The 25,430-nt window shown below is 37.0% G+C and overlaps 1 protein-coding gene across 1 annotated transcript in view; it reads right to left on the reverse strand.

The window, feature by feature from the left end:
• Positions 1 to 25,430, reverse strand: part of LOC125233742 (A disintegrin and metalloproteinase with thrombospondin motifs 7) — a 215,703-nt gene that overhangs the window by 24,053 nt on the left and 166,220 nt on the right. Inside the window, exon 8 of the mRNA XM_048139815.1 lies at positions 1,364 to 1,477. Coding sequence (XP_047995772.1) covers positions 1,364 to 1,477 — 114 coding nt within the window. The remainder of the gene's footprint in view (positions 1 to 1,363; positions 1,478 to 25,430) is intronic.

Below are 25,430 nucleotides of genomic sequence, written 5' to 3' on the forward strand. Positions count from 1 at the left end.
TCATAAAAAACATTAAGGAATTTAAATTTGCATTCGGGCGAGTTGCAAAATATTTAAGTTTATCAAGCTTGTCGCGGTCTTGGGTCAGGCTAGGTTAATTAAGTTTTGTAAATATATTAGCTAAGGGAAATAACGTTAAAGTCATTTAACTTACCTATACGTATTGTTGATAACATTTATATCACGTTAATAAAAACAAATAAATAAATATTATAGGATATTCTTACACAGTGTCTTTGAGTAAGAAGTCAATGTCTAACTCAGCTTTCAAACAAAAAAAAAAACTAAATCTAAATCGGTTTATCCGTTCGGGAGCTACGATGCCACAGGCAGACACACACACAGATAGACAGACACGTCAAACTTTTACCACCCCGTCGTTTTTACGCCGGGGGTCAAAAATGAAAACACCTGCCTTCTTGTCACGTACTTTCAGCAAAAAATGCGTTTACTAACTAACCCAAGTCACATACAAGATAAACATTGCAAATCAGTACCAATGAATGGTACCTAGTTTCTCTATTTTTACATCTTCATCAGCATTTCTTTATTAGCGTCACGTACCGTATACTGATGAAATAACTATATGTCCAGACGTGCAAATTAATAATTAAATCAATCTATTCTTAGAATGTTGTATAAATACATTATTTAAAAATAGACATCCAGACAACAATGCATCTTTTGCATTTTTATGCAATAAGTAACACAATTCGAATTCCGAATTTAGTGTTAAACAATAATGAGTACCTATTTATTTTATAATTATGTTGTCAAATAGGCATGCACAGAATTTTTGACGCGTTGGAAAATTTTATCCGCGAGAATATCTACTAGGTATTTATTTTATTTACTATTTTTATAGACCGCCTGTTGTTTACCTTTGTTCGAGTTTCTTCCTTGTTTTGTATTGTTTTATTTTATCAAGGTGTGCAATGAAGAGTATTTGTATTGTATTTGTATTTTCTGGCAGAAAACGATACCGACTTGAACTGAAAAACATGATAAAAGATGGCCTATCTCTATTAGATATTACCATACGCTTAGTTCGGAAGCCAACTGTATTTTTTGTATTAACCTTTCAAATGCGCGTGGTGTACCTACAAAAGCCGCGTCTGCAAACCTAGGTTATGCCACAGTATAATAAAGAGTACTATGGTTATGCTCTACAGAGTTGATAAATGTACTAATAACTTGGTCGTGTAAGGTAAGGTGAAGAAGTGTCAGTGAGGTGTGACACTCACACAACACCACCACAAAAACAGCCTAAACTTTTGTTTCGTCGATCCTTATCATATGTCCACGGAGTTTGGCATTTTCTGGTGCTGTGCGCTAGTTCCTACTAGAGTCTGGTGGTTCTTACTTGTGTCCAAGCTCGTGTGTGATGGTGTGTGCCAGCATGATGCCGTTGTCTTCGTTGACGGAGCAGCTCCGGTCCGGGATGCACATGCCTGCCACGTGCGCCACTCCCAGGGTGCTGACAACAAAAACAAATCATTAATAGTAGTGGAAACATCGTGAGGAAACCGGACTAATTCCAATAAGGTTTAGTTTACCCTTCGGGTCGGAAGGTCAGATGCGATACGCCAAATCTTGGGATTAGTTGTCAAAGGCTCCCATGAGCCGTCGCAAATGTCGGGATAACACAATGATGATGATTAATGGTAGTGGAACTAGTAATGTGGAAAAGAGTCGTGAGATATAGCATCAATTAAAGCTGAACCGTTAAACTCAGTTTTTTTTCTAACGAATTCTTTTAATCGCTCACGAATTTGTAAAGTTTATGTGATGCAGTAGATGAATTGAACAAGAAAAATATTTTTTTAAAGATCCTGAAAAGTGCAAGTTTATTGACAGTTCTGGGCGCTTCCATTTCCAAGGATTGGTAACATAATATTCAGCAGCATGATCAATTTAAGATGGTTCTTCAATAGTCCTACATCAGCGTTTTTCAATCTGTGGGGCGCGCCCCCCAATAGTAAAACGCCCCCCTCGGGCGTAACAATGGACATTATAGGTATTTTTGGCGACTGAGGGGGCGTGCTTGAGAAAAGGTTTGGGTACCACTGGTTTACGTCCTTTATCTTTGGGTATTGGGTTTGAGTTTTATGATATGACAGTCAAAATTACCAGTTGACATTTGAATGTTCTTTCTTTCCTAATTTGGATTTTATGACATGACAACTGTAATTTCAAGGAGCGATATTACAGCGATCATCTGCCTACCAAAACCGATCATCCACAAATAAACCCTGTTTACACTATAGTAACCGCGATAGTAAAGTGCGTACGTGTGTATGAGTTTATCAAATTTATTGTATGGGATTTATAGAGCCCGCCTTCCGCGAGGCGTGAGTCAGGCGACGCTTATAGACGTCTATTCCTGGCCGTCTGCGGGCGATACGTTTACATCGATATGGAAAAACGTTTGTTGCTAAACGATGTTGAACCGGCTCTTTACTTTGAGTTCAGTGCGAGGAAGTTACGCTTTAAATCAGATGACAATATATAAGTAAAACTTAAATAAATAGTTGAAAAATGTATCCGTCAGAGTTCTTTTGCAGCTACTTTTTAACCTCTTAGTTAGAAACGTCTAGAAGTAATCTGTTCAATAATTCACTGTTCATGTGTTAAATTTTCAGAAATATGTGACGTTATCTAGGTAAAGGGACCTTATTGTCGATGGCGCTTACGTCGCGCGGCATCGTATTTGTACACGAACATCGCTCATAACGCCGTAAACTTTTATTACCCGGATAATGTCAGATGTGAATAAGTCTGAAGTTAGAATTAGACTATACCTAAGGCAAATGTCTCATTCCATTAGGTGTGAAGTATCGTGTTCTTTAGAAAAAGTTTGCAAACATATTATACAATCAAGTGCGATGCTTCCGATATGATACTGATCTGTTTTAGAACCAAAAGTTATATTTATTCATCCAACAACATCAATTTGGAAACTTGCAGGAGTTGCACGTCAATAATGTCAATATCATATCAGAAACAATAATGAACATTTCAATCGGACAGATAGTCGTATTTAAAAAAAAATGGTGATGCTTCATAACTGAAAATTACTCAGAAAATCAGCGTAACAATTACAACAAAACGTAAAGTAAATGAGCCGGTACTGAATGCGCCAACAGCCGGCGTAGCCGAATGGCAATCGTCGACAGAAATGCAGTCTGGCTCTGTCGCGCCAATACGCGAGAGCGATAGAAACAGATATTATCGTGAGCGTTTGTACATTTGGCTACGCACCCTGGATTGCACAAACTGTAGTCTCGTTAAACGCAGCGATCATTCAATGCGTTGCAGCCAATTTTCGCTGCCCCCAATAACCCACGCTCTGGCGATTTGCATGGCTAACTACACGCTGACATGCGTTGATGTTGTTCCTCGTATTCATGGATACATACTCAATTGTTGCTTTCTATGCATAATGGATTCTTGTGCAAATTGTGCTTCTTCACTACAACAAAACAAAGTCGCTTCCCGCTGTCTGTTTGTCCCTAATTCCCCATGTACATGCTTAGGCCTTTAAAACTACGCAACTGACTAAGATGCGGTATTTTTATCGTTTTATTTTTGATATAAATAAAAAGAAACAGGAGGTTACGATACAAAGGGACTGTTATCCAGCAACTTAAATATATGGGTCCTATATGAAACTCGGCATAGGTTCGGCTCGGTTTTAATAGTATGGGTACTATACGCCGATGTTTCAGATAGCGTGTAGTATTCATACCAGGCCGTAGCCAGGGCGTAGCCGAATAGCATTTCTGCGACGCCAAAAGCCGCAGAAATGCAGTCTGGCTCTGCCGCGCCAATACGCAAGAGCGATAGAGATAGATTGCATTTATGCGGCGCATCGGTATCTTGGGTCGACACGTTTGTTTTTCGTCACGTTCCTAAATTTGTCCGATTCTGCTTTCGTCAGCCATTCTTCATTCGTCTACTTAGTCTGCACTGTCTGCATTAATTATCGTCTTTGACCATAATGAGTTGTTGGTCTTTTTTTTATTTCGACTCAATCGTTTTTCGTCATTTCGTATTTGGTCATATTCTAAGTTGGTACCGACCTAGGACTACGAAAAAACACGAAAAACATAGATTTAACAGCGAAACATGCCGAAAGAAGATTATAACGAGTAAAGAACGAGACGGATTAAGATAAAGATGACCAACGAAATTGACCGTAGTTGAGAAAGACCATCGACGATCGTGATGAATAAAGAATGGCTGACGAAAGCAGAATCGGACAAATTTAGGTACGTGACGAAAAACGAACGTCGACCCAAGAGTATACCAATACCAGCGTATCGCGTCACAGAAATGAATTCGGCTACGGGGCCAATTGCGGTTCGGTTGCAGTCCATCTGTTCCATCGGCTCGTAGTCGAAAGTGCATAAAAGATGTTTTAAATCATTCGCCCATTATTACTTTCTCTGTTGGCGTTATCAAACCTAATGACTCCATATCACGCATGAAAAGCTAATCCCCTATAATGAGAGAGATAATTATCTCGTGCAAATAATTCGTAAATAAACATGAGCAAAACGTTCATAAATCCAGCTTAGTATCCTCTAGAAACTTTCAGATTGTTTGTAAAATTTGGGTTCTGACGATTTTGAAAATATTACTTTAAGTGAAACTGGTCATAAATAACTGAGAAATTCTCACCTCACCTCATACTGGGCTAGCTCAGCTTATTAATTATAAGCTGAGCTAGCCCAGTATGAGGTCTTGAGGTGCAGGAGTTGTGGATACAGGGTGTGGAATTGTGGATACAGGGTGGGCATTGAGTATGTTACCATTTTTTTACGGTACGGTATGGTTACGTAAAAATGTATTACTATCTGTGGTAGAAATAATTATATAATAAATATGTATAGGAGTTTAGTGAAACGTTTATCGGTTTCCATAAAGATGATATCTGCGACAAACGAAGCGACATATTGGGACGTTTTGCTGTAATATGACACATATTTTATCAATCAATCAATCAATGAATTTATTTATTCGTTCATCATAGGTAGATAATACATAGGTGGTAACATAATACATAATAATACATAATACATAGTGGTAACATAGAACAGCTATAATGTGCCTTTTGGCGTACGAAATAATTTCTTATAATCTAATTATATATACATTTTTTACAATATTTGCATGGATTGCATGCATTTATATTAGCACATGCATAAATTAATCTATATATATATATATGTAGGTATATTAATAGTATATTTTTATGTTATTAAATAAATATGTGTAAGTAAGGAAGGAAAATAATTGTCAACGTATTTTTAGTATCTTGGCTACATATTTTTTAGGATAATATGACATGCTTTAGGTATATAAAATATAGCAAAACAATTTCATTTAAATAGGCTTAAATTTTTTGTTGTTTTTGTACTAAAGACGCCTTGCGCATGCATTAAAGCTAAATCCCTCTCCTTAAGAGGATACGATACCGAAGCACGAATTCAAATTTGAGATTTTTAGGTCTTTATCGCCGTCGCGCTGACGGGGGCGGCACCCACAGAGAGGCCCTGTGTGCGTGCGCGCGGCGCACGCACACAGACGCATAAGCGCGGCGGCGCAAGTACCAACTCGCGCACCAATGCAAGTTTTATATTTGATATATTTCTCTAGTTTCGGAGTTCTGATGCGTATTGTTTTGGACTCCGGGAAGTATACTAAGTGGATTTGACAAAAATGCAAATTTGTAATGTTTTAAGTATTGTAAATACAATTCCTTATCTTATACATAATGTCGTTAAGGTGTAGGTATTCGGGTAATGCCGTTAATCGGATAATTCCAAAATTCAAATGATAATCACCCGTGATTCCATAGTAATAAATTACGTTCAGAATTACCAGAGTACAACTTATCTTAAAAGAAATAAAGTTATTCGGTATGTAAAAAGCCACAACCTTTTCGATGTCAAAGAGATTTGGATTATGTACGTAAGGTAAAATACCCCATAATGGACGGTGATGCCATTATGGACAAAAAAACACAAATGCTTAAAAATAAGTATCTAAAATAAGTTTCTAAAAACTGACGGCTATGTACCATAAACTAGAGTTGTAGAGCTGTTTAATTTTGAAGTTTCAATTAATTCGGTTATTTCTGAATGATTTGGAGACAAGATAAAATTCACCAGTTTACTGAAAAAAATATCAAGGCGAATTCTTAGTAATGTTGCTAAGAGAGATGAGTTCATGTATAAAATAATAAAAAAATAACGCACGGCGTAATCTTGAATGCGTTTTACTTACTGCATTAAGCATGAGATAAGGTATAAAACATACTAGTTTGTTGCTCCAAAGATATAAAGAAATGACGTTATTTTGCAAGTGTCCATTACTGGACCCGAAAAACTGCCTACCTCCTATGATGGACAAGGAACAATTTACAAAACCCAAATTTACAAGAAACAATCCTATGTTAAAATAACCTAAACTAATTGTATTTATGGTGCATAAAATTGACTCATTGCGTATCAGTTGGCTTTAAAAGAAAAATTTTAAACTTATTTCACTGTCCATAATGGGGGATCCATTACTGGAGAACTGCCGTCCATAATTGGAGAAAAAACACCTAGTTTTAATTTGTTAACTATGAAGAAACCAATAGGAGTATCTATTCTGCAATACGCTTGAAATGTAGAAGAAGGATAGGACATTCAAGATTTAACACGCTTGGCGGTAGAATTTTTACATTTATCAGTGAAATATCAAAAACAGGCGAATTTTTTTCTTAAACTGTCCATGATTGGGTTCGTCACCTTATGGGATTATGTACGTACAATCAACCAATCTGAATCCTAGGTCCTAGGCCACTGTAGACCCCTTTCACAGTAAAAATCAAACTGACTTTTATAGCAAATAAAGCACGGTGTCAATACGACAGGGTTCTGAGTGGCCTAGGATTCTACATAATTGGTTGACAGTACCTACCAAAAGTTTATGTGAATCTTATTCATTATTTTTACCTAGGGCAATTTGGTATCTATTATACTTTACCAGACACCAGACTATGTTCCAAGAGCGTAGGTAATTAGAACTTTTTAGCAGAATTCTAACAAAAAATCTGCCAAAAAAAATCTTATTGCATATGAATCATAAGGACTGTTCCGTATTTTTTATGAGTACGCACAAGTATTACATTTTTTTTTATGTCTTAATTTTAAATCGATTAAAACTTAGTCGAATAGCAGATTTCAAAACGGGACAAACCTAAAACAGAACGCTTTTATCAAAGCGAGCAACACTGAAGCTCAGTGTTACCATACACACTTCTTCTAAACTGAACCTAACCGCCGCTAGCTCGCTCCTCGGAAGCTTGAGCCTATAATTATTATAAAATACGCTGCAGCCACGAATCACAAGGAGATTTCTACGTGCCACACAGCCTGTGGACATATGTCTAAAATATCGAAGGATTTGGGGGCCCCCCTGGAAGCTGGCATTCAGAACCACATCAGGTGAGTCCTATTATATTTGAAGTCTGCTAGATTTCTCACACATAATTAGTTTTCGAACCGGATACCACTCTGGTATCTGGCATTTTATTAATTTTCTTGTGATATTTGTGCGAACTTGTAGTAAAATTTCCAATTTCTTTGTTCCGTAAGTTAGCGAGAATCTACCTCCACTTACAAATACAAATATCGAGTTTCCGATCGCGTCGGACGATATTTCCTAAAAATACCGATACGTATAGTTAGATCTCAACGAGACGATTCTAATTATATATAGTTTCATAGGGTTTTGAGCATTTTTTGCGAAATTACATTCGTTTATATTTCCGTCGAGCGGGCGGTAGGTGTGCGCGCGTCGAATCGCCCATTGCATACCTAGGTCTAATTAAAATATTATATTTTGTCGCAATTCCTTTCTTTCATTTTGTACAACGTACATTATATAGCATTTAGTATTTGCGTACTAAATTGTAATTTTATGGTTCTGATATAACGTATCAGAAAACCAAGTTAATCGGTGCTGTCACAATACAGTATCGAGTAAAACTGTCGCTCGTATTACGTACGGCACAGGGTTCAAATTTCTGTTGCTCGGGTTCTACCGACCGGAAATCTTATCTTTGTAATTTACTTACTTTCAATTTGCGACAAATTATATTATTACACATTTTACTAACTAACTAACTAACATTGTGCTAGTACCTAGCCATTTTAGAGATCTTAATACTTAACATAAACAACATATTTACAAGTTTAGTCATATTTTATTTCATGACAATTTTATTATTTCTCACAGTACAATAATATTACCATGACCGCAATGGAGATTGAACAATTAACTTTCGAACGCGATTTAGCAATTAATAATATTCAAAAAATTGTAGACTGTTCAGATAATGTGGCCGAATTTCGAGTTCGAGTTAAGGAATTAGCGGCAATTAAAAAATCATTTTTCCAAGTTCAAACGAAAATTGAAAAGTTATCGGCAAAGAATGAGTCATTCAACCGCGATGATAATTTAGCTGTGAGAAATCAATTTGATTCCTTGTACTTTAAGGTTCAAGTTGCCTTAGATACGTTTAAAGAAGAGCGTAAACAAAGCCTTACGTCCGTCTGCGGCGGATTTAGTGGGGTGTCACATGCGAGTTGCTGCACTCAGCAATCTCAGCAATCACATATTCGTTTACCGCGCTTATCACTGCAAACATTCACAGGTGTTTTGACTGAATGGAATGCGTTTTATGATTTATTTAAATCACTTGTTCATGAGAATACAACTTTATCAAATGTCGAACGTTTTAGGTATTTGTTATTGTTTTTAAAAGATGAACCGTATAATCTTATCAAGTCTATTCCTGTTACGGACGTGAATTATGAGAATGCCTTACAGGTCTTAATTTCGCGTTATGAAAATAAGCGAATTATTTCAACAAAACATTTCGATAATATTTTCGACTGTGAATCGGTAAATGAGAAAAATGTACAATTAAGTTTACGTAACTTAATGAATTGCTATCATGAAAACATAATGGCCTTGAAATCTTTAGGGCTGCCAGTTGACGACTGGAGTTTTGTACTTTTAAATATTTTGCTACGCAAAATTACACCTAATATTCGTAGACGTTTTGAATTATCATTAAAAACTTCAAATGACATTCCCAACGTGTCTGAATTACTCGATTTTCTCGATAAGGAATTAGCGGCATCCGAAGTGATGACCGCGTCCGCGCGTACGTTGAGTACCTCCGCGGGGCCCGCGTTGCGCGCGGCGCCCTCGCTCGCGGCCGCTGGCGGAGCGGCCGGCTCGGCCCGCCCGGCGGCGGTGTCGTCATCGCGCCATGCGATGGCGGGAAAACAAGCAATGTCGCTTGCTCGATCGCACTCTGACGTGCAATATAATGCGCCGCGAAATACTAATTCGTCGTTTGCGCGTAATTCACGTACTATGAGCGTACATGCTACTAGTGCAACGGGTTATTTAAATAAATTTAAATGCGTATATTGTAAGGATAATTCGCATCCTATATATAAATGTGAGAAGTTTAATTTGCTCACTTTAAATGAACGAAAACATTTCGTAGAACAAAATAAACTTTGTACCAATTGTTTATTTTCTGGCCATGAGCCTAATGACTGCAAGTCGCGCCATGCTTGCCGCGTTTGCGCTCAAAAGCACCACTCTTCATTACATGAAGACGTGCCTACTCCAAACGTCTTACTGACTACGGAGTCACCTTCTTCCCCTGAGTTACGCTCAGTAGCGGAAACCTCCACGCCCACTCCATTACATGGAGCTACGGGGCAACCTTCTGGTAAGAACTGTACAGTCTTACTCACGACTGCGCTTGTAAATTTACGACCCCTGAACCAGGGGCCTTACACGCCGCGGTCCGTTCGCGCCCTTGTGGATCAAGGAGCGCAGACCACGCTCATTTCTGAGTCGTGCGTCCAGCGTCTTGGCCTGCCACGGTACTCTGTGACTGGCACTACGCTCACCAGCATTGCTGGCGATGTTCATCCTCGTGGTTACGTGTTGTGCGAGGTTACACCCCACAACAAACCCGAACCTAAACTTCAAATCGAAGCTTTTATTCTACCGAGCCTTACACGCTACACTGCTAATATTCCTCAATCAATTGGGAATATACAGAGGTTCGAACACTTACAAAATCTTAATTTAGCGGACCCAGAACTGCGCTCAACGCGACCTGTTGAACTGATACTGGGGAATGATCATCTGGATAGCATACTGCTACGAGATAATATTATAGGTCCTCCGGGCACACCCGTAGCCATCAACACTGTTTTTGGTTATGTGATAGGTGGTAGAATTTCATATGACAGTATGAAATGCCTTAGTGTCAATTTGAGCACTTGTCAACTTGACACGAAACTGCAACGATTCTGGGAATTGGAATCCATACCAGATTACCCACATCTTACGAAAGATGAGTTGCGCTGTGAGTCGATTTTCGTCGAAACTCACACACGAGATGAAAATGGGAAATATACAGTTTCCCTACCTTTCAAGGAAAACGCTCCGCCTTTGGGCGATTCTCGTGCTATAGCTCTCTCACGTTTAACTAAACTAGAGGCACGCCTGTCTCGCGACCCTGCCTTACGTGAGAACTATAATAAATGTATCCAAGAATATTTAGACTTGGGACATATGGAACCAGTCAGCGACTTAGCGAGTCCTGGCACTCCTCCCTACTACCTGCCTCATCATATTCCTCGTCATGTGCTTCCCAGCACACATCAAGTGTCACTTCATGGCTTTTCAGACGCATCTGAAAAGGCATATGCTGCCTGCGTCTACATTCGTGTTGTCGATCCAAACGGTGCTATTAGCACACACCTACTCATAGGTAAAACTAAAGTTGCGCCTCTGAAACGCCTAACAATACCTCGATTAGAGCTATGCGGAGCTCACCTCTTGTCAAAATTGATAAAAAAGGTCCTCACTGCTTACAGCAGTAGAATATCGTTCGACCAAATCTACGCTTGGTCCGATTCCACTATAACTCTTGCCTGGCTGCGTTCGTCTCCAGACAAATGGCGGACATACGTGTCTAACCGCATAGCGGAGACAACAAGCAACGTGCCTGCCTCACAGTGGCACCACGTTCAGTCCGCAGATAACCCCGCAGACCCCGCGTCTCGTGGTGTTCTCCCATCTCAGTTGAACCATCAATTATGGTTTACGGGACCTGCTTGGCTCAGCAAAGATGAGTCTGAGTGGCCTAAGACTAACGTCATATGCCACACCGACGAAGAACGTCGTAAGCATGTTCTTCTCACTCAAATCAATGAACCTAATAGCTTAGAGTTCATTGAGCGATTCTCATCGCTTCCAAGGTTACTACGCGTCACTACTTATGTATTACGATTCATAAACAAATGTCGTAAAAATGAGAATCCTACGACTAAACATGTAACTGTTCCTGAGACGAAACAAGCTCTCAGTCGAATAATATCACTTGTCCAAAGTGATTCCTTTCCTGAAGACATCTCTCGTCTCAAAGACGACGACCGATGTACCAAACGTCTTCAAAAACTGAAGCCTTTCTTGGACGATGCCGGACTCCTCAGGGTCGGCGGTAGAATAAATCGGGCTAATGTACCATATGATGCCAAACATCAGATTCTGCTTCCTAAGAAACATCATTTTACAAATCTGCTTATAGATTTCTATCATAAAACACAGTTACATGTGGGACCTCAAACTTTGCAGTTTGCCCTCGCACAGACCTACTGGATCCTGTGTGCTCGCGATGCAGTACGTATGCGTACGCGACGCTGTATATCATGTATTCGCGCTCGACCTGTTGCGCCACAGCCGTCAATGGCTCAATTGCCTAGTACTAGGGTTCGATCACTTCGTCCCTTCTTAAATACATCAGTTGATTTCGCGGGACACTTCTTCCTTAAATCAAGTAAACTTCGTAACGCGAAAATTCTCAAATCATACGTCTGTGTATTCGTTTGCCAATCGACGAAGGCAATCCATTTGGAACTAGTCCCTGATTTATCAACCGAATCCTTTCTAAACGCATTGCGTAGGTTCATATCCCGACGCGGGCATTGTAAAATTATTCGTTCCGATTGCGGACGGAACTTCGTAGGTTGTGACAGGTATCTATCTGAACTCTATACGTTTATACGAAACGAGTCCAATCAGACTACTATAAATAACCAGCTGACTAACATGCAAATCACCTGGCAATTTAACCCTCCGTATGCGTCGCACTTTGCCGGCCTCGTCGAACGAGCCGTAGGTAGTCTGAAACGACACTTACATCGTGTCATAGGCACACTGAAACTGACACAGGACGAATTTAACACTCTACTTTGTCAAATTGAAGCCGTCTTGAACTCAAGACCCCTGTGTCAACTTAGTAATGATCTCACTGATCCATTACCCCTTACTCCTGGACATTTCCTCATCGGGGAACCATTAACGTCTTTACCTGAATTTGACTTGTCTAACGACAATCCAAACCGCCTCGCGAGATGGCAGGTTATTCAACAAGCCGTTCAACATTTCTGGAAACGCTGGAGCGTAGAATATTTACACCAGCTACAACCAAGAGGTAAATGGTTCCACGACAATACTAACACATCCCTCCGAGAGGGTTCTGTAGTCGTGTTGATAGATAACACACTACCACCATTGCAATGGCGTCTCGCGCGCGTGCATCAATTGCATCCCGGCGCCGACGGTATTACCAGAGTCGTAACTGTACGCATCGGTAATACTCTTACTAAGCGACCTGTCGTTAAGGTCTGCCCTTTGCCTGTTGAATAGGCATTACTTAGGTAGAGCATTACATGTTTTAGCCCTAAGTTAGCATAGTTTTTTCTAGTTTTTAGATAAAATAACGCATTATTTTATGGTCGGCGGTATATGTTCCGTATTTTTTATGAGTACGCACAAGTATTACATTTTTTTTTATGTCTTAATTTTAAATCGATTAAAACTTAGTCGAATAGCAGATTTCAAAACGGGACAAACCTAAAACAGAACGCTTTTATCAAAGCGAGCAACACTGAAGCTCAGTGTTACCATACACACTTCTTCTAAACTGAACCTAACCGCCGCTAGCTCGCTCCTCGGAAGCTTGAGCCTATAATTATTATAAAATACGCTGCAGCCACGAATCACAAGGAGATTTCTACGTGCCACACAGCCTGTGGACATATGTCTAAAATATCGAAGGATTTGGGGGCCCCCCTGGAAGCTGGCATTCAGAACCACATCAGGTGAGTCCTATTATATTTGAAGTCTGCTAGATTTCTCACACAAGGACCTTTTTCAGATGGAAAGCCTTTATACATATGCACTTATATTTCTAATTGTCTAGGGTTGTATGTATACATATTACCTATCTAGCAGTAGAAATACAAGGCTTAGCTCAGAACAAACCCAACCATAAAAATGCTTAACTAATTTGCCAGCTAAATTTAAACCTAGGTATCGGTACTTAAACGTATAGATACTTTTGATATTTTTATTATTTAAAACTTATTTATACTTACATATCAGCATTTCTGTTACCATAGAATTAAAACGTATATAACACTCATTTCATCTACCAACTAAGGGCATCTGTAATCTACATACAAATAAGGCCCGGTTAAGTCTCGAAATGTTATGTACATTTTATAATTAGATAAGTGTAAATGGGCCAAAAAATTGGGTCCATGTGCAATTGTGCATTAAGTAGGTGCACTTTTCCCAAATTGCTGCATGTATGAAATAAGGCCCATCAGTAACTTAACAAAAAATAAGGTATTTCTTACATACCGAATTAAGCGTAATTGTGTCGCTTAACTTCAAACCTGGATAAATCCATTCTGCTACAAGGTTAATATATATTTTTTATATATTCAATCTTAAAGCAGAATGGATTTAAGTACCCAGGTTTGAAACTAAGCGACACAATTGATAGTATGTATCTAGGAGATATTTTCTTTACAAAATCGTATTACTTATTCAAGAGCGCTATGATAAACGCACGTCGAAATAAAGTAAAATTGACAATATTTACCGATGAAATTGTGCTCTGTGTGTAATGGTAAACATTAATAATATGAAAAGTAATTGTTTCAGTCATGAGCATCTTCACTCGTCAATTTCGTCTTACTCTTTAGTTGTGAAACATGGGTGACAAAGTACGGTCGCCGGAAGGAAAAGAATAAAAATATATGGATACCTATATATATTCTAATATTTATCCCGTAGGACAGCAGGTTACTTCAAAGTACTTTAATTAACTACCTAATTTTAATGTTGTCTTCGGTTCCCGTCGTCGTTCGTCGTTTGTCGAATCCCGGTAAGGGTATTTATTTCTGTGATGAGCACAGATATTTGTTCCTGAGTCATGGATTTTTTCTATGTATATTTTCTTTCAACCCCTTATTTGCCAAGAGTGGCACTGAAGCTTTAGTAGTTTCATGTGTTCTGCCTACCCCTTTATGGGATACAGGCGTGATTGTATGTATGTATGTTATCTATTTAAGTATGTATTATTTATTTATTTATTAGTAAAAACATGTTTACATGACATTACAGTAAAACCAATGCGTCACGAAACTTAGATAACAAAAAAGAAAAAAAAAAAAACAATAAAAAAAAATAAAGTTTAAAACTAAACAATTTATTTGGGCGATGACGTAACAGCGTGGCTCCATTGCGTCGTTTGCCCCGGTGTAGGATTCGGCAAGTTGCCCCGGAATCGCCGAAAAACCACACCTTTCGGCTAGAAGTCTGCGCTCGCATTGGTGTCCTACGCTATATCGTCGCCTAGCACCCATAGTACAAGCTTTGCTTAGTTTGGGGCTAAGTTGATCTGTGTAAGGTGTCCCCAATATTTATTTAATTATTTAATTACTTACCATAATCATAATGTAATAAAATGTGCATTTTTTCGTGGTTACCAACATGCATACCAACCATAAAAATGCTTAACTAATTTGCCAGCTAAATTTAAACCTAGGCTATTTAAACGTATAGATACTTTATATACTTTTATTATTTAGATCTTATTTATACTTTTCGGCAAAGCATTTTTGTTACCGCAGAATTAAAATGTTGGTAATACTCATTTCATCTACCTACTAAGGGCATATGTAATGTCAATGCAAACAAGGCCCGGCTATTAAGTTTCGAAATGTTATGTACGTTTTATAACTTGATAAGTGTAAATGGTTCAAAAATTTCGTGCATTAAGTAAAAAAGTAAGTATTATTAAACAGAAAAACTATGGGTCTTATTTGATGCAGGTATGAAATAAGGCCCATGCCACCCATGTGTCCACATGTTCACAACCTTCGATACCCAAGAAGTAGCGCTGTGGAAATAGAGATGGATCGGATATAATCTTCAAAGATGAGCTATCAACAGCGCCACTATTTGAGTGGTGGCCTCAGAGTGGAAGGCGACCCCGCAAAGCCTAGTACTGTACTGTACTGTATTATGATACACAATACACATAAACAGAATACATTATAATATTTATTGCCCCGTAGGACAGCAGGCTACCCCACACTACTTTAATTAGGTACCTAATTTTGTCCCTTTAAACTTAATATGAAATAAAGTCAGCCTATCTTGACCACATTGACCTTGACGCACTGCTTGTTAAGACTTGAACCCCTATAATTTAGAGTACCATATCCTAAATGCATAGTCCTGAATAAATGTGTTTTAGACGACAGACCGTAGTGTAAATACTTATCACACAAATTGATGATTGAATTCATGAACACAATGTTTACACAAAGTTATAAAACTTAAAAAGCGAGCGATGGGCCTTATTTAGAGAAGTAACTATTTAGGGCATTTTTTGATTCTATGTCTGCGAAGAAAATATACAAAACGGCATGATTGATAAAACTTAGAAGAAATATAAGCACTGGGCCTTATTAAGGGCAGGTACTGGTACCAACCTGAACAAACTATGTATTACTAAATAAGGCCCATCGTTTTTTTAAATATTTTAAAACATGACTTAAATTATTAATATTATGTCTGTTTTTATTGTGTGTAAATAAGTACATATAATATGACTAATATAACTACTTACCTAATTGGTGTTCGGCAGAATAGTAATAAATAAACAATGATGACCGAATACCAAATTTTCGGCAAAATGGCTGAAAAGCCCGAATACCAAATAGTTGCCTAATATTCGTGGAATCTATCGTAAAATACAGCATAACTTTATAATTGTTACTAGTAAACCAATGACGAGAAAAGTTATGCATGTATAAAATAAACCTATACCTGTATGCAATTGTTACATACCTATACTTATAAAAATATGGACTTAGTATTTCCACAGAATATATAATACAGATTCAAACTTTCACGATTTTTACATATATTTAAAATTGCAAACGGGACTTAATCGCGTATTTACTATGTTTTAAACACTAACCTCCGACGTTTCAAGGACGGCATTGTCCCCGTGGTCTCGGAGCAGACTGGTCTTTTTGGACCACCAATTTTAAATATGAACATATTATAGTACGTATTTCTAACTAAAAAGTTCGTCAAACACGGTATGTCGATATTTCGACGTAGTATATCGATAACTTTTCACATCACTAGATTATCGACATTAGATGTCGAGTATTTCCCATCACTTTATTTCAGTGTCCGTATATAAAAACTTAGCCCCGCCCCTAAATTTGGTGCGATAGGGACAACTGCAGCTCAGGCGCGAAATCCCGCGTAAAAACTGCAAAAATCGAGGTTCCGCTCTCGACTGTTTCCTCCTCCAAAACTTAACCAATCGTTACGAAATTTGGAAATCAGAAAGACAAGGAAATTATCTGTGTCGGACCGTTTCGTTTTTTTGGATAATTGATCTCAGTTTTGAATACCACGCCTTTCTTTCTGGCAAATTCAATTAAGCCGTTTTGGCCAACTTTGAGAGGCTCTAATTCCTTTTAAAACAAAAATATCAAAAAAAGCAAAACGGTCCGACACAGATATTGATAATAAAAGTCTGTGTTGAAAAAACCATTGATCTAGCTTCAAAAACCAGAGAGGAAACAGGCGAGAGCGTTTGTATGGAGAAATGAGGGGTATCGTAGCGTCGCGCAGTTAAAAGGGCTCCATCGCGCGAATTTATAAATACGCAAATAAAACTCATAGTAAATCAAAATAAACAATTCCTCGTATGAATACGCCATAAATCTCACGGCTAGCCACGTACAAATGTAAATAACCTATATGGAAATACGTTATCTGGGTAAAGGGAACTTATGTCGATGGCGCTTACGACGTTATGAGTGATGTTCGTATACAAATACGACGCCATAGGACGTAAGCGCCATAGACAATAAGGTAACCTTACCCAGACAACGTCATATATTTTTATAATGTTTCCGCGTACCTCCAATACCTTCATGTTTTTCATTAGGGCTTATTAAATATTTGTACTTGACACGTACATTTTGGTGTTTAAGTAATTACGCATAAAAAATTATAATTAATAAAGAACCTTTTTAGCGTCAAAATTCAGGTTACCATGTACTATTATACACATACAGGGTGAAATCTAAAATGTGATTAAAATTACAAAACGGGTCGGTAAATGCGAAAGCATTCTTTCTATTTATTTCCATGAAAGTTACTAATTTTATGGTAAAATTACGGCAACAATCTTAAAAAATATGTCAGGTGAAAAAATGAGCGTTTTACCGTCTTCTACTTTCACTTTTCCTTCAAGTGTGCACATATTTGTACGTAAACGTATAGCGATTACATGTCGCAAATGCGACATCAATCACAGGTGATATATTCCGATTGAGTAGCAGAGTGATGGTGAAAGACTTGAGAATTCAATTATTGGATTATACTAACGCATTAGGACTCTAATTTTTTTGGTAACATAAAAATATTTTTTCTACTCGTCGACTGTAATCTGTCAATTAGGACACCACAGACTAAACTATAAGTGCTAACTTTTCAGTGTTGGATACTCTATGGCAGTTCCGACTCAATTATAATAAGCTCATTATAGTTGACTTTAGTTAACTGTAATAATTTCAAAAATAGAACTTCATACAATTTCTATACTAATTTGCGATACCTGGCAATTTTCCTGCATCTGAAACACATTTTTTTTTATCTGTCGCGTTATCGGCCAATCAGAGACGGTTATTACAAACAATTGGTTGCTAGGTAATTCGATGTTGATACAACGGTGAACGACTCTATTAACATTAATTTTGACTTGCATGAATGATGATATTTCCGTCCATTGATGATGAAGATGATGACTCGTAGAAAAAGTATTGTATACAATAGTGATATAATTAAGCTTAGTAAGGTACGAGAGTGAAAACTCTCGTACCTTACTATTAGGCCACTCAGCAAGCTTCGTGGCCTAAACATGGTACTCGACTGAAAAGCTTTGTATTATATCACGATTGTATAAAATACTATTTGATACCAGCTTCTTCATAGCCAACTCAACGAGATTCCAGACAATCCTAACACAAGGTTGCGTTAATTGTTGTCATAGAGTTACCATGGCAACCCCCTGTCTTGATATTCTACGGTTTATAATCTACAGTTTAGCTTTTGATTTACGCTGGTTTTGATACTTCATCTCGGTGAGCAAAAGGAATGATCATTTCTTAGAAAAGACATCAACGGGTGGCATTACGAGCGTCGCTGGCAAAAAGACCGTGTATGTCATGTTTAATATGAATTATATCGGATTAACTCGTATACGCGTGATTTATATATGTTTTGAATGCGGTTCAGTAGAAAATTGAAGTTTGAATCGGTGTTATATTGAATTGAAGTGAATATTCAATAGTTTGTGAGAACGTGGGGATCGATTCAAATTTAACAAATCAGATTTAAGTGGTTTTGATAACATTTACGATTATTCTGTAATTTATGTACATTTGAAGCTCGACTTTCATTCACATTCACGGATCACGCACGGTTCTCATAAACCAACGGGAGCGATCTTTGTGGTCGTATCAGAATGAAATATCCTGGTGATGGCTCTACTGGTTTCCATAAGTCTTTAGTCATAATGTATCGTTTGTCCACATCTTCGTTGTTAGTCACAATTTTCTTTTTCACAGAAACGCGTGACTTTTTGGGGATTGACATATCTATAGACCTTTGACCTTAATTAAAACCCTGAAAACTTAATCGTTTCAGAATTATGACTAAAGATAATCTGGCAATTATGACTTTAAATCATTATGTCAAATAAAGGGATCCGCCTGATTTCTATTCAACTGTTGAAAATATTTCAGTATCTTTTTAGGGTTCCGTAGTCAACTAGGAACCCTTATAGTTTCGCCATGTCTGTCTGTCCGTCCGTCCGTCCGTCCGCGGATAATCTCAGTAACCGTTAGCACTAGAAAGCTGAAATTTGGTACCAATATGTATATCAATCACGCCAACAAAGTGCAAAAATAAAAAATGGAAAAAAATGTTTTATTAGGGTACCCCCCCTACACGTAAAGTGGGGGCTGATATTTTTTTTCATTACAACCCCAACGTGTGATATATTGTTGGATAGGTATTTAAAAATGAATAAGGGTTTACTAAGATCGTTTTTTGATAATATTAATATTTTCGGAAATAATCGCTGCTAAAGGAAAAAAAAGTGCGTCCCCCCCCCTCTAACTTTTGAACCATTTGTTTCAAAAATATGAAAAAAATCACTAAAGTAGAACTTTATAAAGACTTTCTAGGAAAATTGTTTTGAACTTGATAGGTTCAGTAGTTTTTGAGAAAAATACGGAAAACTACGGAACCCTACACTGAGCGTGGCCCGACACGCTCTTGGCCGGTTTTTTCTTTTCTGATTGATATTTTATATTACAACTTAAATTACACGCCTGCAACTTAAATTATTTTCTTATTAAACCTCACCACTCGAAAACACCCTGTATATTCCCGGTAAAAGTATAGAGCACTTGCGAATTAAAAAATTGATAGCATGCCAAAACAATAAATCTAAAGGCAATAAGTTGAACGCACTCGCATCATCATAAAATGGTAAGTTCACGGCGGAACGGCCAGTTTATTTTAAACTATGCCCGCCCGGCGCCAACAATACAAAAGTAAGGGAAATTCTTTTTCCCCTCACTAGCTCAGAAACACGTGTTTTGTCCTTTAATACCAGCGGGTAAAAACGCATTTTATCCACTAGTGGGTAAAGTAATTTGACCTCGAATAGAGTCAGATTAACTGCTTTAAAATTGATAAAAGTAGGTGAATCTAGTAATATAGATGATTTATCACCTGTGAAACTACTGGTATAGCAGTGATAAACGCATTTTTTGCGTTGTAGTTTCCTCGCTATAGTGAGGGGAAAAGTTTTGTGTTACACTCGGGTGCAAATGTATTTTACTTCTCGTGTGTTAAATAGAGATAAATTTAAGGACATTAATATAATGACAGTGCATTGTCAATATATTTATGAGAATATTATGTATGTACATAAAAACATTTGTAATTTTAAGAAAAACTGTGATGTACATAATATAAATACTAGAAATAAACATAAACTCGCGGTGCCCTTCACACGGCTCTGTAAAATTAAAAAATCATTCATGGGTAATTGTGTTCGATTTTATAATAAACTTCCGAATCATATTACTGACTTGTCAATTAATAAATTTAAGAATCATGTAAAGCGTGTACTCATTTCCAAAGCTTATTATACAACACAAGACTACATGAATGATAAAACAACGTGGGATTAATTGTTATTCGAAATGGTTTCTTATTTTTACGTTTATTATTATTATTATTGTTGATGAAATTAATATTGTATTTTTTTGGACATTGGATTTTTCCTAGAAATATTCTAGACATGTATTTTTATATATACATATACCTAATTATATATTTTTTGTTTAAAGATTATTTTTATATGAAATTGTATATTATAGACTCAATATTATTATCAACAATAATTTACAACAATAAATTGCTCTGATAATTAGGTTAGATTAAGATCATAATATATATGTAATGAACTATTCATAAGAGCTTGTAACTAGGCCTACATGAATAAAGATATTTTGAATTGAATTGAATTGAATTGAAAAAACTCGCAAGTTCAGGATTCTATTCTCAAACCACTCGCTTCGCTCGTGGTTCAACTATAGAATCCTTTCACTTGCTCGTTTTTCAATTCCACACTCGGCGTTAAAATACAACTTTGCCCCCTTGTATAACAAATAACTATGAATAATTATCAAGGAGGCGGGGAGATTGTTTAGCATTTGTTTTTCCATATTTGTAATGATTCGAAACTCAAACTGCCGCTAAGTTTGATGACTGGGCGGGACACATGTCGCGTGATTTGTGGGGAAAATCGGAAAAAGCACCGGAAGGTCATACATAGCTCTTTAGTTAAAAAACATACAATTGGGTAAAAAATACTTAATATTCATATCTTTTGCCTCTATTTTTGAGTTTTTGATGTTTTATATCATTTGCCTCCTAAATTAAAAAAAGCGTATTATAATGTTTGATTCTAGAACTACTAGTTAGGAGGTAACCATTTTAGGAGGATTTTATTCCTTTCTGCTTACAATGAATATTTTTCTGGGACGTTTATGCTATCAAATAACATATCGTCACTACTTTTAAAAAATCTTGTATTTCACGCTGTTCCTCAAAGTTAAAACGCAGTAAGTCTATATGCATTCCATACATACTTACTACAATTTTCTTTTCATTGACAGACAAAGATACAAGTTTTTTTAAAAGTAGTGACGATATTCTAAAATATAAAAAAAAACATGGTAGAAGCTCAGGAAAAGAGAAAAACTAGGAAACTTGAGCCATCAGATAATGGAACATAGTTTATCTTAGACGCTACTTATAAATCTTTATTCCTGAAGATTTTCAAAGCAAAATATAATATTTTAACCCTAAAGATATCTTTTGAGCTCACGTGTGGTCCTTCAAAAGCGGTGAAGCGTGAACCTTGATTTATTATGGCGACTTAATCGAAGCGAGCCGCTATTAGGCGCGAATTAAATTGATTACATGTCCAATAAATTATTTGCTCGCTCATTCTTATACTGAAAAATAAAACAAAGAATTACGCTTGACTGGCACATAGAGATGAAATAAATTGAAGATTTTTAATAGAAAATGACGCATTGACTATGGACTAGGAATAGGTACTTATGTACAAAACTCTAAATTAAAAAAAAAGCTAGCAATAAACAACACAAATAGGTACTTGTCAAATTTGTACCAAATAAATTCACCTGACACAACCCCAAAGTAAGGAGCAAGATAAAAGGTAGGAGGTAAAAATGTTATTCTATCGCGTTAGACCCGTGTTGTGTCTTCAAAAAATACATACATACATACATACAATCACGCCTGTGTCCCATAGGGGTAGGCAGATCACGGATTTCCATTTACTACGATCCTGACAAAAAAATCTTGTCTTTAAAAATCATAAAAAATGTGTATCAAACGCGAAAACTTAAGGCGTTATTAAGGTACAGGATGGTCTAATATTTAATTCTAAAACTTCGTTTCTATCGTTTTCTGTTGCTCGAAAAACCTAGCAAGACCGATTTTGACACAAAATCGGCTCCCCTGTAAAATTACTACAATGGCACTTACAGTGTTATGCCTCTCAGGTACGGAAATATTTGAGAGGCTGGCAACTTGTCATTACAATGTCACAATTTTCGTTTTCTTTCAACCCCTTATTTGCCAACAGTGGCACTGAAACTTGAGTAGATTTATGTGCTCTGCCTACCCCTTTATGGGATACAGGCATGATTCTATGTAGCTATTCATAATTTGCCTATTGGTTTGATAGGATCATTGCCGTATCGCAAAATGGGTGGTGCTTATAATTTCACCCTGTATACTCGAATAAATCTGAATGTCAGTTGACTTTCAGAAATTTGCAATCTCTTGATACCTACAAATCAATCAATACCCTGCTTAAAACGACCTCACTGACTTAAAACCCAGACTTAGTCGAATGCTAAGTAAGCTTGTGGGTGGTATATTCAAGCGTAAAAAGCTTATTGTAAGGCACTTGTTCCACCAAAAGCGCGTAAGCGATAATATGCTATCGGCGATAGAATCGAACAAAAGATCGTCCCATGTAAATATAACCTAACCACAAAATTTAAATAAAAAAAAAACCGACATAGTGGACCGGTTTTCGTCAAACATGGATAAGAACACTCCCGACTAATTCAGCTTTAAAACAAAAAAAAACTAAATTTAAATCGATTCACCCGTTCGGGAGCTACGATGTCACAGGCAGACACACAGACGGACAGATCCTACGTCAAACTTATACCACCCCGTCGTTTATGCGTCGGGGGTTAAATAAGAGAGCGAACGACAGTTCATCGCTCGGCGACAAACTATAACTCGCTTGCGCTATCATCCCGCATATTAGAAGAGAGTCACCAGTTTTCTTCTAGAACACTGTTTTTACAGCGTGAAAGAATATTTAGAATATGATAGTTGATAGAATTAGAATAATTAAAATGTTAAGCATGTATTACGGTATGAATCTATTATTATGAATTATGTTGTTGAAATGGAATTAAATTTTAAATTATAACTATATTTAGTATAGGTATAAGATAGTATTTTTATGTAAAATATTTTGCATGTCGTTTTGTGCGACTGAATACTGTACACCATCCTACATAATAACATCTGTGTATTCTAGAAATAAGTATTCTTGCAAATAAACGATTTATCTTATCTTATCTTTTATCTTTTTTTGTTCGTTTCCATACTTTCCATCGCTGACAACTCATCGCGTTCGGTGGGACCAGTCCTTTAAACTTCAAGCTTGGAAGCGGCGACATCAAAAGGGAGAAAGCTACCATACATAAACCGTTAAAAACGCCCTATAAATATTTATAAGTTTCGATCGATTACAAATTGTATGCAAAACATAAATACTGGATTTGAGAAAGCAAGTGCGGTAGGCCCATGAATGTATTAAGCTTATTTAGAATGTTGCCGTTTTGATATGGAAAATTGCGTGAATATAAATGATGAAACTTGAAAGCTTAGAGGTTTTCCGATGTGGAATATAAAATATACTTAAGTGTAAGTACTAATAAAAATAAAGATCAAGATTTGACTTATTGTATTTAAGATCATTCTATTGACCGTTATAGTATCTAATGATATCTTATCGTATCTCAAATCAAGGGTGAACAGGCATCTTCCATGCGAGCTCACTCCATCGTTTGCATTTCCTTTGGCTAGTCAATGGCCAAGGGTAAGCCCATTTATAATAATAAAAAAAACATAGCGCATTCCAGGCGGAAAGGCACACTTAATTATGATCGGATCGAGTTTTTTAATTAGGGCTAAGAAACATTTTCAAGACAAGACAAGAAGATATAAATGCGTAACTACCTATGCTAACCTACCAAATTTTGCATGGTAATATGACCTTGATAACGTATACACGTGCAAACATTTGAGTTACATTATGTATTAGCACTCTTTAAAACATCAAGGCGATAATAATGGTAACATATGTCTGTCTAGAAATTAGTAGCAAGGATGTTTGTATTATCATAATTTCACATTGTATTGTACATCTATGTACTTATACTATTGACGTTGGAACTATAGACGTTCAAGCAAGTCTTGTTACTAAATAATTTTTAAGAAAAAAAACCGCCTTCCTTTGGGGTTCTGGTGATAAATACTTTCAAATGTTGGATTATGTTATCAATTCGTCTGTAAGTATATTTTTTAATGTTTGTTATTCGATATCTCCGTCATTTCTGAACCAATTTTGAAATTTGGATGATTCTGAAGTACTTACAGATGAGAATGATTATCAGAACGGAACTCTAACCAGGGGCGGCTCACTCTTCATCAGCAGTTCCACTGCACCAAATGTCACTGTTCTGGACGTAAGTGCATGCTGTTCTTATAAAAATACCAAAGTCACTATAAGTGTGCCGTTCAGATTTGAGGAGTTCCGTTCTGACCATCATCAGCAGTTCCACTGCGCCAAATGTCACTGTTCTGGACGTAAGTGCATGCTGTTCTTATAAAAATACCAAAGTGACTATAAGTGTGCCGTTCAGATTTGAGGAGTTCCATTCTGACCATCATCAGGAGTTCCACTGCACCAAATGTCACTGTTCCGTACGTAAATGCATGCTGTTCCTTTAAAAACACAAAAATCACCATATGTATGCCTTTCAGATTTGAGGAGTTCCCTCGATTTCTCCAGGATCCCACCACCAGAACTGGGTTCTGAGAAAAATGGAACCAATCTGTATGCATATACATTCAATCAAAAAAAAAATTTAAAATCGGGTCAGTAACGACGAAGATATCGAGGAACATACATTAAAAAAAAAATACAGACGAATTGAGAACCCCTTCCCTTGAGATTTGGAAGG

The sequence above is a fragment of the Leguminivora glycinivorella genome, chromosome 15 (genome assembly GCF_023078275.1).
Source record: "Leguminivora glycinivorella isolate SPB_JAAS2020 chromosome 15, LegGlyc_1.1, whole genome shotgun sequence".
Taxonomy (NCBI): domain Eukaryota; kingdom Metazoa; phylum Arthropoda; class Insecta; order Lepidoptera; family Tortricidae; genus Leguminivora; species Leguminivora glycinivorella.